General features: G+C 37.4%; 1 protein-coding gene across 2 annotated transcripts in view; it reads left to right on the forward strand.

The window, feature by feature from the left end:
- Positions 1–15,704, forward strand: part of ACMSD (aminocarboxymuconate semialdehyde decarboxylase) — a 66,735-nt gene that overhangs the window by 37,225 nt on the left and 13,806 nt on the right. For both annotated transcript variants that reach the window (XM_045867496.1, XM_045867497.1), the window contains 2 exons: positions 2,706–2,801; positions 3,981–4,153. In XM_045867496.1, coding sequence (XP_045723452.1) covers positions 2,706–2,801; positions 3,981–4,153 — 269 coding nt within the window. The remainder of the gene's footprint in view (positions 1–2,705; positions 2,802–3,980; positions 4,154–15,704) is intronic.

The raw sequence follows: 15,704 nt of genomic DNA on the forward strand, positions 1-15,704 counted from the left end.
TTAGATAAGCTGTCCAAGTCACACAATTAATAAGTGAAAATGGAATTTACACAAATCTGACTGACTCCAAAGCTACCTCACTATACAGACTCCCAAAAAGGCTCCAAAAATAAGTAATCATGCCTGCCTAATAGATTTTTTTAAAGAACCAGCAAGAGTATCAGCTCTTCGGTGCCTGGGTGGCTCAGTCAGTTAAGTGTCTGCCTTCAGCTCAGGTCATGATCCCAGGGTCCTGGGATCGAGCCCCACATCAGGCTCTTTGCTCAGCAAGGAGGAGACTGCTTCTCCCTTTCTGCCTGCCACTCCCCTTGCTTGTGCTCTCTCTCAGTCAAATAAATAAATAAAATCGTTAAAAAAAAAAAAAAAGGAGTATCAGCTCTTACAATGAGAACGCTGGAGTTACAAGTAGAAGGTCAACTTCCACCACCCTAGATTGCAGATGACCCAGGCTTTCAATTTTCCTCTTATCTGCTCCTTTCTGCTGCTCTTTGTTCCTGCAACCATTCATTCATGGTTCCACATGAAAGTAAGGGAGAAGGGAAGAGGAGACCTCTGCTTGGCCTATCCAATCTCCTTATTATCCCTGATAACGAGAAATGGAGACAGGCGGCAATTCTGTGGCCACAAGTAAAAAGTGCAGCTAATAGTGGGTTTCCCAGATGAACAGCCTTGGATTTTCTTTAGAGAGGCCATTATCCATTCTCTCCTCAGCCCAATTAGTACAAGTAATGATAAAGTAACCAACATGAAGAATTAAATGGAGCAGTATATTGGAAGTGAGAAAACTGAATTTGAGTTGCAGCTAGTCTCTAGTTCTCTGTATAACCTGTGGCAAATCACTTCACCTTCTCAGGCCCATTTCTCATGTGTAAAATGGGAGAGCTGGTCCTGCCTTATCTTTCTGCTCTGACATTTTGTGGCTCTCTGATTGCTTTGGGAGACCAACGTATTTAGTAAGGCAGCTTCCTACCCATCCTCCACCAAATTTTGAGCAACAATTAGCAGGAAGAGACAATCTAAGAGGCACCGATGCTGTCCAGCTCCAAAGAAAATCTCATCTTAATTCAGACAACACTTTGATTAGTCCCACAAACTGATTTATAATTTCCCACATGAAAAACAGAGAAGAAAACGTGCATAAAGAGCCATTTCATTATTCATTTATGCAACACACATATATTGGTCCTCTCCAGCATGCCAGGCCCTGTACCAGGCACTGAGGATATTGACATGGACAAAACCTCTGCCCTCCTGAAGCCAATGTTCTGGTTAGAAGAAAGAGATGACAAACAGATCATAAACAAACAAACAGGCTAATTTCAGAATTCTATTCTGGACACAAAAGTGGTCATTAGCAGATTGGAGGATTCCCAGCAAGGGAAGGACATGATACAACGGACACTGTAAATATCCCACTTTGGCTCCTGTGTGGAAAATGGATTATGTAACTATGGTCCAAGTAACTAATGGAGAGCAGAATCACAGGACCAAAAGGAAGGGAGGCTGTCCATCCCCCTGCCTTCAGGAAGCTCTGCCCACAAACCACTCCCAGATAGATAGGAATCTATCGTGCTTCCAGAATTCCCAAAAGGCCGGGGAGCCAGAGGCATCTCTGTCCATAGAGCAATGACAGGCTTGGGGCAGGATGAGCATCTGGTAAAGCCCCATTTGGCAGCCAGAGAGTAAGTCTTCCCCTGAAGGTACAGGCTTACCTGTGGAGCCCCCAAAGATTTCTTGATCACAGTCTGAAAAGCAGTTGCCTGGAAATGTAACCCAGACTAACTCCGTGGGGGTGAAGGCATCAGGCATGAAACAGCCGCTTCTTCTAGGGGCACAAAGCACTTGAAACAACTCATCTTAATCCAGTTATTTTTTACCTCATCTCTAAGAAGCACAAAGATTTGGCAGGAATCATTATTTTTTTTTAAGATTTTTATTTATTTATTTGACAGAGAGAGACAGTGAGAGAGGGAACACAAGCAGGGGGAGTGGGAGAGGGAGAAGCAGGCTTCCCGCCGAGCAGGGAGCCCGATGCAGGGCTCGATCCCAGGACCCTGGGATCATGACCTGAGCCAAAGGCAGACGCTTAACAACTGAGCAACCCGGGTACCCCAGGAATTATAATTTTTGTTAATATTTACTGAGTACCAAGTGGCAAGAACAAACGCATCCTATAGATGAGGAAGCTGAGGCACAGGGAAGCAACTAATATTTGTTGAGCACCTCCAATGTGAGGTTCTGGCCAGGACCTTTCCCAACATCATCATTTTCAAGGCTCCACAATAGTCTTGCAAGATGGGCAACAGAATCCCCATTTTACAGGTGAAGAAGCACAGGCTCAGGGACGTTAAATAATTTGTCGAAGGCCAGGAAGCCGAAAATTAGAAGAGTTAGGGTTCAACCCAGACTCACTGTACTCTGTTTGCCCCACCACATCCAAACTGAAGTGAGGAATTGGGACAAAAGGTAGATCCTCTGGCTCCTTGATTCTGTTGTCCACTAGATGACTCCACCTGCAAGTGGCAAATAGGATGTTTCTGATGGTCTGTTTGCCAAAGTAATGGCTTGTAGACAACCAAGCCATGCTAGGACAGAGGGACCTCACATTTCTCAGCAAGCTGCCATTCCCCCAACCACTAGTATCACTGAGCTTCTTCCTGCTTGAGATAACAACCCCTGCACCCTGTGACTGTTTCCTCTTTTAGGAATGCCAGCAGAGACCACCACCGCCATCTGCTCCATGATCATGGGAGGAGTGTTTGAGAAATTTCCCAAACTGAAAGTGTGTTTTGCACATGGAGGTAAGGCCCTATCTGCATTACTCAGCTCAGTCTACCATAACAAAATACCATAGACTCAGTGGCTTAAACAACAGAACTTAATTTTTACACAGTTCTGGAGGCTAGAAGTACAAGATCAAAGTGCCTGCAGGGTTGGTTTCTGGTGAGACCAGTCTTCCTGGATTGTAGAAGGCCACTTTCTCACTATGCATGTGATGTGCCCTTTTGGATGGGTACAGAAATGACCTGAAGGAACAGGAGCTGATCTAAGGGAATTAGCCAGCCATGTGGATTATCTGGGATTTCCCTGGTGTATATAATGGTTCTCTGGCAATACACACTCTGTGTTGAAGGAGGCTCTGGGGAGGACCTCCTGTGCAAACAAATCTAATCCTAAATCTCACTGTCCCTCTCCTTTTTCCTATCAAATTAAAGTCCCATTTATAACCTCATTCAACCTTAAATTACCTCCTTAATTACCCTGTCTCCAAATACAGTTAGATTGGGGATTAGGGCTTCAACATAAGAATTTTGGAGGCACCTCATAATTCAGTCCATAACATGCCTACAGCCATCATTCTAGTCATAAAGTATATGATGGTGGGGGACCAAATTCCATTTTTGTGGACAAGGCTAGTTTGCTTGGCGTAGTTTTTGTTTAATTTTGTTTTGTTTTTGTTTAAATTCCTCTAGTCAGACTACAAGCTCTCCAATTTGCAAAAGTCCCTACCATTCTCTATTATTTACAAATAGGTCTATTTCATTCATTTACATTTCCTGCTTGGTCCCTGCAAGTAATTGAGTTTCTGACTCTTGGGCACACACACATACCACCAGGACCACCACTTTTGATGGTTGCATGCATGGCAACACATTTTATGGATATGCCATGGATATCATTATGTAGATATTTCCCAGTTGATAGGCTGCCTCTGTATTTTGCTATTATAAGCACACTACATTTGAAAACCTTGACCACATATCTTTACACACTTGTATTCTTTCTTTAGGATAAATTCCTCAAACATGAATTTATAGATGAGTTCATATCACTTGTTCTGAGTCATCTCCCAGCATTTGGGACACAATAAATCCTTTGTAAATACTGGACTATAGTAACTCCTCTTTGCATACAACATGAGGATTGAAAAATATCCTTTTCAATTGACACTAGCCCTCACTAACAGGTTTTACTTGCAGGTGGTGCCTTCCCTTTTACAGTCGGAAGAATCTCCCATGGATTCAACATGCGCCCAGATCTGTGTGCCCAGGACAATCCAACCAACCCAAAGAAATACCTTGGTTCCTTTTACACAGACTCCTTGGTTCATGATCCTCTGGCACTCAAGCTGTTAACAGATGTCATAGGAAAGGTAAATTGGGTCTGCCATGTGGATGGCTTATGGGGAGCAAAGTATAGGATCAGCAACCAGTTACATGGCCTCTCTCCAAAAAGGAGATGGAAGAAAAGGCATTAGAAGAAAGGAGAGGGACAGTGAGATTTAGGATTAGATTTGCTTGCACAGGAGATCCTCTCCAGAGCCTCCCTCAACACAGTGTATACTGTCAGGCAACCATTATATACACCAGGGAAATCCCAGATAACCCACACGGCTGGGTAATTCCCTTAGGTCAGCTCTGTTCCTTAGGGTCATTTCTGTAGCCACCCAAAATGACACTTTGCAATATGGTAAGCACGAAAAGAGATACCATTTTGAAGTCAAATTGACCTGTGTTAAAATCTTGGCTCTACCTCTTACTAATTGGGTAAATTATAAACCCAACTGTCCTCATCCATTAAATGAAAACTGGAACATTAAAGGAGGAAATGACACTTGACAGGGAGGCAGGGGAAGATGATGAAGGGTCTGTATACCACCTGAAATTTTTTTCTGGAATAATACGGTATGGCCTTCATTTTGAAAATAATTCTCTCATTTAGTCCAAAAAGACCAACATAGTATTACTTTAAACTTCACAAGAGAGAGTCTTTCCTTTGTTGTCATCTGCTTGCAAATCTCCTCGTTGGTGGCATTTCTACTTTTAAGTCCTTTTTGAAAATGCTAACTCTGCAAGTTACACCATTTTTAGGGCAAAATCCAGTCTAAATCAGTGAAAAGTCTGAAATATGTACTATTTCAATTCCCTCATATTATTTACAAATATCTATAGAAGGTTTCCAAACTTTCAAAGGAAAAAAAAAAAACCTTGAGGATTTCTTTAAAAATGTGGACATATTTAAAGATTTGCAATGTGGTACTTGGATTGAGAGTAGACTCTAAGGTATTTAAAATCTTGTCCAGAAGAAAAAGAGGTCCATCATTTCAAAGCTGCAAGTTCTCCATCTCCAGAATGGAGACTTCATCTTACTTTAAAGCTGTTTCTCTGGCTTAAGAAACTCACTAGAATATAAATGTTAAACATTCTGGTTTGGTAATAAATTATATAGTTGAGCTGTGCTTCTGGGCCTTCTAGCTTTTATGTTGTTCCTGCCAGAATGGGTGATTAGCAGTGGGTTGTGAATGTTGATGATTATTGGTTTGGACACAGGGGTGATGGGGAAGAAATTACAAAAAGGAGAAACTGGAAAAGACTGTGGGTGACTGCGACTTTGAGTAATGGAGGAGGCGGTGTGGGGAAGTGGTGTGGAATTGGGGAAAGAGTCATCCTGATGACCTCCCATCAAACCTAGTACCCCTGGTATTCTTAGAAATGGTAAAATCAGGAGAAAATGCCCCTGGCAAATACAACACACCTCTTATGAGGGATACCTACCATTAGCAGTGAGGGATTCTATCAGCATCAGACAACACTCAGGGCAATATGTATTGCCAGGGGGTCAGAGCAAAAGAGGAAGAACATGGTAAATGGCTTGTGGTACTAGCAGACAGACTAGTTAGTGAGCACATGTGAGCACCCCTTTTAGTAACCCCCAGAAAAACTGAGAGGGCACTTTGCAAAGTTAGTGGTGCTCAGAATTTGCATTCAAACTATGAAGGCTTGAGCCACTATAATTTGGGCATCAAAAGCAAATGCAACCTCATTTTATGTGACCTCACTGTCTGGTGAATCCAGGACACAGAAGCAATATATATTAATAATTTGGATTCTCTCTAAAATATTAATGCTTCTTCATTCTGGTTATATTCACATTAACAAATCCTCTCAAAAACAACCCCCAAACTAAAATGGCTGAGGAAAGTCCTAGCATGACAGCCAGACAAGAGAGAATCATTAGAACTGTAAAGGGAGGTCTCCAGGAGAGAAAATATGGAACTGATGGATTATTTCACAGGTCTGTGAGTTTGAAATGTTGATTACCAGGCATTCAACAGATCTGTTGATGTATTAGGAACAATTAAGCAGTATGTACATAGAAAATTAAGCAAATGAAAGAAAAGGAAATCATTAACTCCAAGAAAACAAACACCCATATGAGGACAGATAATCATTGTACATTACTTGACTCAGCAGTGAACAATATTTATAGTCGTAATAGTGTAAATACTAAGTACTAGTTTAAGTGAAAATTCTAATTCTATTGGGAAAATGGAGGAGAGAAGTTGGGGTAACAAAGAAATTCTCAAGGATCATAATGAGAAGTCAGTAAATACTCTCTAAAGCTAATAAATCAAGAACAGAAAAAGGTAATTATATAGAACAATGAAGGTAATTATCAGAAGATGCAAGTTAAAATAGTGAAAGTGGCTTCCTCGAAAGATAAGAGTTAGGAAAGATATTTTAGTGATATTTGATTATTTAACTATGTATAGGCATTACTTTGATAAATAAAAATTTACATAATACCCTAGGAATAAATGAATATATAGAAAGAATTTACAGAGAAAAATAAATAGAATAATAAACATTTAGAGAAGAAAGTATATATACCAAAACTATTTATTGAGCCCCTACTATTTTGAAAACACTGTGCTAAATGAAGGACTTAAATTACATAATCTCTGACAGGTATGAGTTGATATCTCATTGTAATTTTGATTTGAATTTCCCTGATGATCAGTGATATTGAGCATCTTTTCATGTGTCTGTTGGCCATCTGGATATCTTCTTTGGAAAAATGTCTATTCATGTCTTCTGCCCATTTTTTTAAGTGGATTATTCATTTTTGGGGTGTTGAGTTTTATAAGTTCTTTATATATTTTGGATAATCTTTATCAGATATGTCATTTGCAAATACCTTCTCCCAGCCCTTTTAGTTTTGTTGATTGTTTCTTTCGCTGTGCAGAAGAAGCTTTTATTCTGATATAGTCCCAGTAGTTTATTTTTACTTTCGTTTCCCTTGCCTCAGGGTACATATCTAAAAGAAAGACATATCTAGAAAAAAGACATATCTAGAAAAAAAGACAGAGGGTGAGGGCACCTGGCTGGCTCAGGTGATAAAGCATGTGAGTCTTGATCTCAGGGTCATGAGCTCAACCCCACATTGGGCATGGAACCTACTTTAAAAAATTAATTTAATTTAATTTAAAAGTTGCTACAGCCAATGTCAAAGAAGTTACTGCCTATGCTCTCCTCTAAGATTTCTATGGTTTCAGTCTCACATTTAGGTCTTTAATCCATTTTGAGTTCATTTTTGTGTATGGTGTAAGAAAGTGGTCTAGTTTCATTCTTTTGCATCTTGCTGTCAGTTTTCCCAACACCATTTGTTGAAGACTGTCTTTTCCCCACTGGATATTCTTTCCTGCTTTTTAATTGACCATATAGTTGTGAGTTCATTTCTGGGTTTTCTATTCTGTTCTGTTGATCTCTGTGTCTACTTTTGTGCCACTACTGTACTGTTCTGATCACTGCAGCTTTGTAATGTACCTTGAAGTCCAGAAATTGTGATGCCTCCAGCTTTGCTTTTCTTTTTCAAGGTTGCTTTGGCTATTCAGGATCTTTTGTGGTTCCATACAAATTTTAAGATTGTTTATTCTAGTTCTGTGAAAAATGCTATTGGTAGTCTGATAGGGATTGCATTAAATGTGTAGATTGCTTTGGGCAGTAGAGACATTTTAACAATATTTATTCTTCCAATCCATGAACATGGAAAGACACTGTTGTGTCATCTTCAGTTTCTTTGATCATTGTTCTATAATTTTCAGAGTACAGGTCTTTCACCTTTTTGGTTAGGTTTATTCCTAGGTATCTTATTGTTTTTGGTACAATTGTAAAGGAGATTGATTCCTTAATTTCTCTTTCTGCTGCTTCATTATTAGTGTAATTTAATTTAATTTAAAAGTTGCTACAGCCGATATCATAGAAATGCAATAGATTTCTATACACTGATTTTGTATCCTGTGACTTTACTGAATTTGTGTATCAGTTCGGTGGAGTCTCTCAGGTTCTCTATATAGAGTATCATGTCATCTGCAAAAAGTGAAAGTCTTACTTCTCCCTTGATGATTTGGATGCCTTTTATTTCTTTGTGTTGTCTGATTGCTGTGACTAGAACTTCCAGTACTATGTTAAATAACTGTTGAGATTAGACACCCCCGTCTTCTTTCTAACCATAGAGGAAAAGCTCTAAGTTTTTCCCCAATGAGGATGATGTTACCTGTGGGTTTTTCATATATGGCCTTTATTATGTTGAGATAAGTTTCCTCTAAACCTACTTTGTTGAGTGAGGGTTTTTATCATGAATGAATGTTGTACTTTATCAAATGTTTTTTCTACATCTATTGAAATGATCATACAGTTCTTATCCTTCCTCTAACTGATATGATGTATCACATTGATTGATTTGTGAATATTGAACACTTGCATGCCAGGAATAAATCCCACTTGATCATGGTGAATGATTTTTTAATGTATTTTTGGATTCAGTTTGCTAGTATTTTACTGAGAATTTTTGCACCCATGTTCATCAGGAATATAGGCTTGTAGTTCTCTTCTAGTGGAGTCTTTATCTGGTTTTGGTATCAGGATAATGCTGGCTTCATAAAATGAATTTGGAAGTTTTCCTTCCTTTTCTATTTTTTGGAATCATTTGAGAAGAATAGGTATTAACTCTTCTTTAAATGTTTGGTGGAATTCACCTGTAAAGCTATCTGGCCCTGGACTTTTGTTTTTTGGGAATTTTTTGATTATTGATTCCATTTCTTTGCTGGTTATCAGTCTGTTCGAGTTTTCTATTTCTTTTCTTTTCTTTTTTTTTTTTTTTTTTGAGTTTTCTATTTCTTTCTGTTTCAGCTTTGGTAGGTATTATGTTTCTAGGAATTTATCCATTTCTTCTAGGTTGTCCAATTTGTTGGCAAATAGTTTTTCATAAAATTCTCTTATAATTATTTGTATTTCTGTGATATTGGTTGTTATTTCTCCTCTCATTTGTGATTTTATTTATTTGGGTCCTTTCTTTGTTCTTTTTGATAAGTCTGGTTAGGGGTTTATTAATTTTACTGATTTTTTTCAAAGAACCAGCTCCTGGTTTCACTGACCTGCTTTTTTTTTTTTTTTTTTAGGTTTCTATTTCATTTATTTCTGCTCTAATCTTTATTATTTCCTTCCTTCTACTGGCTTTAGGCTTCATTTGTTGTTCTTTTTCTAGCCCCTCTAGGTGTAAGGTTAAGTAGTTTGAGATTTTTCTTGCTTCTTGAGGTAGGCCTGTATTGCTGTAAACTTCCCTCTTAGGACAGCTTTTGCTGTATCCCAAAGGTTTTGGACTGTTGTGTTTTCATTTTCATTTGTTTCCATGTATTTTTTAATTTCTTCTTTGATTTCCTGTTTGGCCCATTAATTGTTTAGTAGCATGTTATTTAACCTCCATATATCTGTGGTCTTTCCAGATTTCTTCTTGTGGTTGACCTCTCATTTCACGGCATTATAGTCAGAAAAGGTGCATGGTATGACTTCAATCTTTTTGTATTTGTTGAAGTCTGATTTGTGACCTACTATGTGATCTATTCTGGAGAATGTTCCATGTGTACTTGAAAATAATGTGTGTTCCACTGTTTTAGGATGGAATATTCTGAATATATGTTAAGTTCATCTGATCCAGTGTGTCAGTCAAAGCCATTGTTTGTTGATTTTCTGTTTAGATAATCTGTTCTTTGATATAAGTGGAGTGTTAAAATCCCCTACTATTATTGTGTTATTATCAGTTTGTTCCTTTATGTTTCTTATTAATTGTTTTATAACTTGGGTGGTCCCATGTTGGGTGCATAAATATTCTTGTTGGACAATCCAACAAGAAGTTATATCTTCTTGTTGGATTGTCCCCTTTATTATTTTATAGTGCCCTTCTTTGTCTCCTGTTACAGTCTTTATTTTGTAGTCTAGTTTCTCTGATACAAGTATTACTACTCTGGCTTTCTTTTGACATCCATTTGCATGATAAATGTTTCTCCATCCCCTCACTTTCAATCTGCAGGTGTCTTAAGGATCAAAATGAGTCTCATAGTCAGTTTATAGATGGGTCTGGTTTCTTTATTCATTCTGACACCCTATGTGTATTGATTGGAGCATTTAGTCCTTTTACATTCAATGTAATTATTTATAGACATATATTTATTGCCATTTTATTACTTGTTTTGTGGTTGTTGCTAAATATTTTCTCTGATCTTTTGTTGTCTTTCTCTCTTTCATGGTTTGCTGATTTTCTTTAGTGATGTATTTGGATTTATTTCTGTTTATTCTTTCCATGTTTATTAGTGGTTTTAATATATGGTTACCATTAGTGTGTATATAACCTCTTCTGCAAATAGCAGTCTATATTAAGTTGATAGTTGCTTAAGTTTGAACCCATTCTCTTCTTGTTATTATATTTTATAAATTTTTTGTGTGTGTGAATTCCTTGACTGATTTTTATATAAATATTCATTTTTACTGCTTTTGTGTTTCCTGCCTTTATACTGCTACTTTTGATCTCTCCTTTCCACTCAGAGTCCCCTTTAATATTTCTTTCAGGGCTGGTTTGTGGTCATGAAATCCTTTAGTTTTTGTTTTTCTGGGAAATTCTTTATCTCTCCTTCTATTCTGAATGATAGCCTTGCTAGATACAGTACCCTTAGCTGCAAATTTTTCCCATTTAGCACTTTGAATATATCATGCCACTCCCTTCTGGCTTCCAAAGTTTCTTTTGAAAAATATCCAGCTAGCCTTATGGGTTTTCCCTTGTAAGTTAATGACTTCTTTTGTCTCACTGCTTTTAAGATCTTTTTTCTTTATCACTATATTTTGCAAATTTAATTACAATATGTCTTGGTATTGGCCTGCTTTTGTTGATTTTGATGGGAGTTCTCTGTACTTCCTGGATCTGGATGTGTGTTTCCTTCCCCAGAAGTTTTCAGCTATTATTTCTTCAAATAAATTTTCTGCCCCATTTTCTCTCTTCTTCTTCTTCTGGGACTCCTATAAGATAAATGTTACTACATTTGAATGACTTACTGAGTTCCCTAAGTCTATTCTCATTTTGCATAGTTCTTCCTTCTCTCTTTTGTTCAGCTTCACTGCTTTCCATTACCTTGTCTTCTAGGTCATTAATTTGTTCCTCTGCTTCTTCCAGCCCCCTGTTCATTGCATCTAGGATGTTTCTAATCTCCTTAGAGATTATTATTAAGTCACTTATCCCTCTCACCCTCAGGTTCCTCAACTGTAAAATGGAAATGACAACCATGCAGAATTGATGTGAGGAATTGGGATAATACTATGTCAAAGTACTATACAAATGTCAGCAATTTATATCACCTATTCTAGTGCTTTACAAATAGTAGGTATTGAGTTAATGTTTGTTTAACTGAGTTTGTATAATGGTTTTGTGAGTATAAGGCTAATCTTACTGTGCATTGATTTAATTAAACCAGGCTCCTTCTCTAGGAAATTATGTCTCAGGGAACAAACTGAATTCTTGGTAAATTACAATTTTTGTAGTAAGCTACATTATAATAGAGTTATGTTGTATTTATTGCATATGCTACTAATGAAATTGGCTAATGAGAAGACAGCTAATTGTTCCTTTTCTAGAAGACAAATGAACTCTTTTCTACTATTTGAATTTATTTAGTAAACCACATCTTTCAGTGTTCACAGCATTTCCTGAAAATGTGAAAAAGTTAATACATCCCAGCAGGTGAGCAGTTTATTTCTTTTCCCTGGCAGGAATATTAATCACTATTATTATCATCTCAGTAAGTCTTTGACCTCATAGGGAATGTGTTTTGCCAGCTTTGGGGAGGGAAACATATGTTGGGGGAGAGTGCTGATGATGAGAAATCAATCAGGCTTATCCACTGTCTAACAAAGAAAGCCAGTGTCTGGGTAGACAGTATAACTTCAGGATCCCAGAAGAAGCAGCCATGGTAACTAAAAGGCCCACCATTAGAATTATTCCTTTGGGTTTACAGAGTCTTTAGAAAAGCCCTAGTAAAATGTAGATGTTGTCAAATGTTACATTAGCACAGATATCCTTAAAAATTGGTTCATGATTATGGTGGCTCCTAAGGGAATAAAATTCTACATCACAGACAAGAAGACGGAAGAAAGTTCTAGCTTTTGGAAGGCCAGAATCAGGTATGCTATTTGGGAACCTGAGATATCACAAGAGCTTAGGTTTCCCTGAGAGCTTCAAAATAGGGCAGCAATCATCCACGTCCATATCCTATGCCTCCTTAACCAGGATTCTCTATGTAATCCCTTTAAAATACAATCAATTTGCAGTTATGAGACAAAAGGTGGTAAAAATAGCAATACAAAAAGTATTTTTAACTCAAGAAATATTTATTAAGCTTCTATCAAGTGGAGACTGTTATTAAGCAATGGAGAATGCAACCTTCATCATACAGGACCATACTTTAAGGAATCTCATCTCCCCACCTCTTCTCTACTACTATCTCTTCTCCCACCGAACAAGAAATCTCATTAACAAGAACTTCACTCCCAGTTCTTTTATGCCTACTTCATTCTCCCTTATGAAATTCCTAACAAGTTAGAAATGGTCAGAAACTTATCAGAAAGTATCAATAAAAGATATACAGATATATATAGGGTATGAAAAATTAACAAACCAGAGATTATCACAAGCAGATAATTAACCTCCTGTAGAGAGGAACTGTGAACAATAGCTACTAAATAATAATTGAATATTGCCAAACCATGAGTTTGGAGTTTGGCAAAAGGCATCCACAATCAAGTTAGCAAGGAGAACAAGGAAGTATCTTAACCAGGAAAGATAAAATGCAGAGGAGTGGTTTTCACTTCTGTTTTAAAATCCTTTGCTCTCTTCATATTAAAATGGAACAGACACATTCCCCACTTAAAATGTATTTATATCCAAGAAGGCCATAATACTGAGAATGGAAGAATTCCTGACTAGAAAGCAAAATAAATTTCTAAATCTCAATTTCATGTTAATGTAGTTAACAAATGTAATATAGCATGGGACTTTTTTAAAATTATGTTGTGTTTTGGAACTGTAAACAGCTTTAGCAAGAGGAGCAGAAATAAGAACAAATGAAGCTCCAGTGAATACAAAGCAGGCATTCAGAACAAGATCAGCTGTTGGCACAGATGTGAGTAGATATAAGTTTGGGCCTTTAGGGCTTCTATAAGCAGGTGTATTTGCTTGGTTTTTTACAGTAATGAATATAAGAATCTAGAAATAGAGTTGTTAGTCCATCATGGCCTTCCTCTAACTTTATTATACATTCTCTCATATCATTTCATGTGAATGTATTCATAAAACCTAGGAAAATTCTTTTTTTTTTCCTGGTAGAAATTCAAAGTGTCATTTATTCTTACAGGAGCTCAAATTTAGCATATTTAAAATATATTTAGACAGGAGCTCTTTCTGCCCATGGGTCCTGTCCCTGTGCTTTAATAAACCACCATTTTGTGCCAAAAAATAAAAATAAAATAAAATATTTTAATATTTCAGGGCTAGTAACAATCAGACGACTTCCCTCTTTCATATATTCAAGTATTCATTCCTTCAAAATATAAAGCCACTCTCAGATTGATTATAAGCATATGTCAGAGTTTTATTTCAAACTTGTTTTAAAAAAAGAGGCCTTCTGAAAAGTCCGACTCAAAGAATCTATCTTGGCAGAGATATTTTATAGGGAAAAAGTTGGTTAGACAGTTATTGTTGACTGGATTTAAAAAAGAAGACAACTATCCAGTTAAGGATTCTTGGTTAAAAGTCTTAGACTAGTTTGAAGACTAATAGTCAATGAAAGGGGTGCCTTAGAAACTCTTTGCTCAATAAGTCTATCCAAAAAATTAGCCAAATATTTTATCAAGAATGCTAAACTATGTTTGGTGACAAATGTTAACTAAATTTATTGTGGTGATCATTTTGTAATATATGCAAGTATCAAACCCTTATGTCGTATACCTGAAACTAACATAATGCTATATATCAATTATACCGCACTTTAAAAAGAAAAAGAATGCTCATTATTCCCCAGGAAGAGCAGATAGTCATATTAGACCACAAAGTTCTGCCCTAGTTCAGCTTTAGGACAACTTTTTTTTTCACATTTACTGGAGGCATTTTATTCCATGCTAAGAAATTTGGGTTTCACCTTCTGGACAAAAGGAAATTATTAAAGGATTTTAAGAAGGGATGTGGCATGATCAGATTTTTATTTAAAACAGCATTCTCTCCAGTGTTAGATATTGATTAAAATGGATGAGACTGAAATCAGTTAGAAAACTATAGTAGCGGTCCAATTTAATTCAATAAACATCCACTCTGTACCAAGCGTTTGCTTAGTGCTAGAGACAGTTTTTGTCCCACTTCTTAGCTGAGTTGAGGAAATGGAGACACAAGTCTGGCTCCACCACATACTAGCTGTACAACTCTAAGCAAGTGAGTTATCATCTTTGCTTCCTTGTCTGTTGAATGGGGATAATGATAGGACCCATCTCATAGAAAGGCTGTGAGAATGAGTTAATGAATGCAAATGGCTTATAACAGCATCTCACACATGGTAAGCAATCAATAAATGTTAGATATTATTATTATTATAAGGGGTTATCTAACAGCAATGTAAGAAGTGCTGTGAATAAAAGTATCTATAGGGTGCTTTAGGGATACAGAGGTCGCACTTGGCTGAGTGAAGGGATGGTAAGAGCCTAAGTTGAGGGAAGAACTGAGGAAGTAGAGAGGAAGTGATGGGTGCAAGAAATGATACAGAGACAGAATCCAAAGAGCTCAGTGACCCATGAAATGCTGGGGTGACAGAGCAGAAGAAGTCCAACGTGATTCCCAGGTTTCCAGCTTCGGCAATTGGGTGAAAAGCAATGCCATCAACCTAAAGGAAAAACAGGTTTGGGCTCATGCTCTATTAAGTAATCATGCACGAGTCATTAGAATTTGTGAAATTACCTAATTAATACCCAAGATACAATTCCCAGTTAACAGTGGCAAAAAGGTCATACAAATCTTATCAGAGTTGTTACTTAACATCCTCAACTGGACACAGTCATTATTATGGAAGGCACATTAAAATCCTAAACTCGGGGGGCACCTGGGTGGCTCAGTTGGTTAAGTGACTGCCTTCAGCTCAGGTCATGATCCTAGGGTTCTGGGATCGAGCCCTGCATCGGGCTCTCTGCTCAGCCGGAAGCCTGCTTCTTCCTCTCCCACTCCCCCTCTGCTTGTGTTCCCTCTCACGCTGTCTCTCTCTCTCTCTCTCTCTCCCTGTCAATTAAATAAATAAATAAATCTTAAAAAAAAAATCCTGAACTCGGTTACAGTATAAATCTAATTAATTGCTCAAGTTTAAGTATTTTCTAAATGTCCCCACACTGTTGGCCCAATATCTATGACTTATTAACTCAGATGAATACAATGTAGGTTAATTGAGGCCAAGAATATGAGTTAGTTCAGTGGTTCTCAACCTTGCTTGTGCATTAGAATCATCTGGGAGCTTTATATATTTTTTTTTAAAGATTTTATTTATCTGTCAGAGAGAGACAGCACAA

Source organism: Mirounga angustirostris, unplaced genomic scaffold, assembly GCF_029215605.1.
Source record: "Mirounga angustirostris isolate CCGP_5_RB_7025 unplaced genomic scaffold, mMirAng1.0.hap1 SCAF_3, whole genome shotgun sequence".
NCBI lineage: Eukaryota > Metazoa > Chordata > Mammalia > Carnivora > Phocidae > Mirounga > Mirounga angustirostris.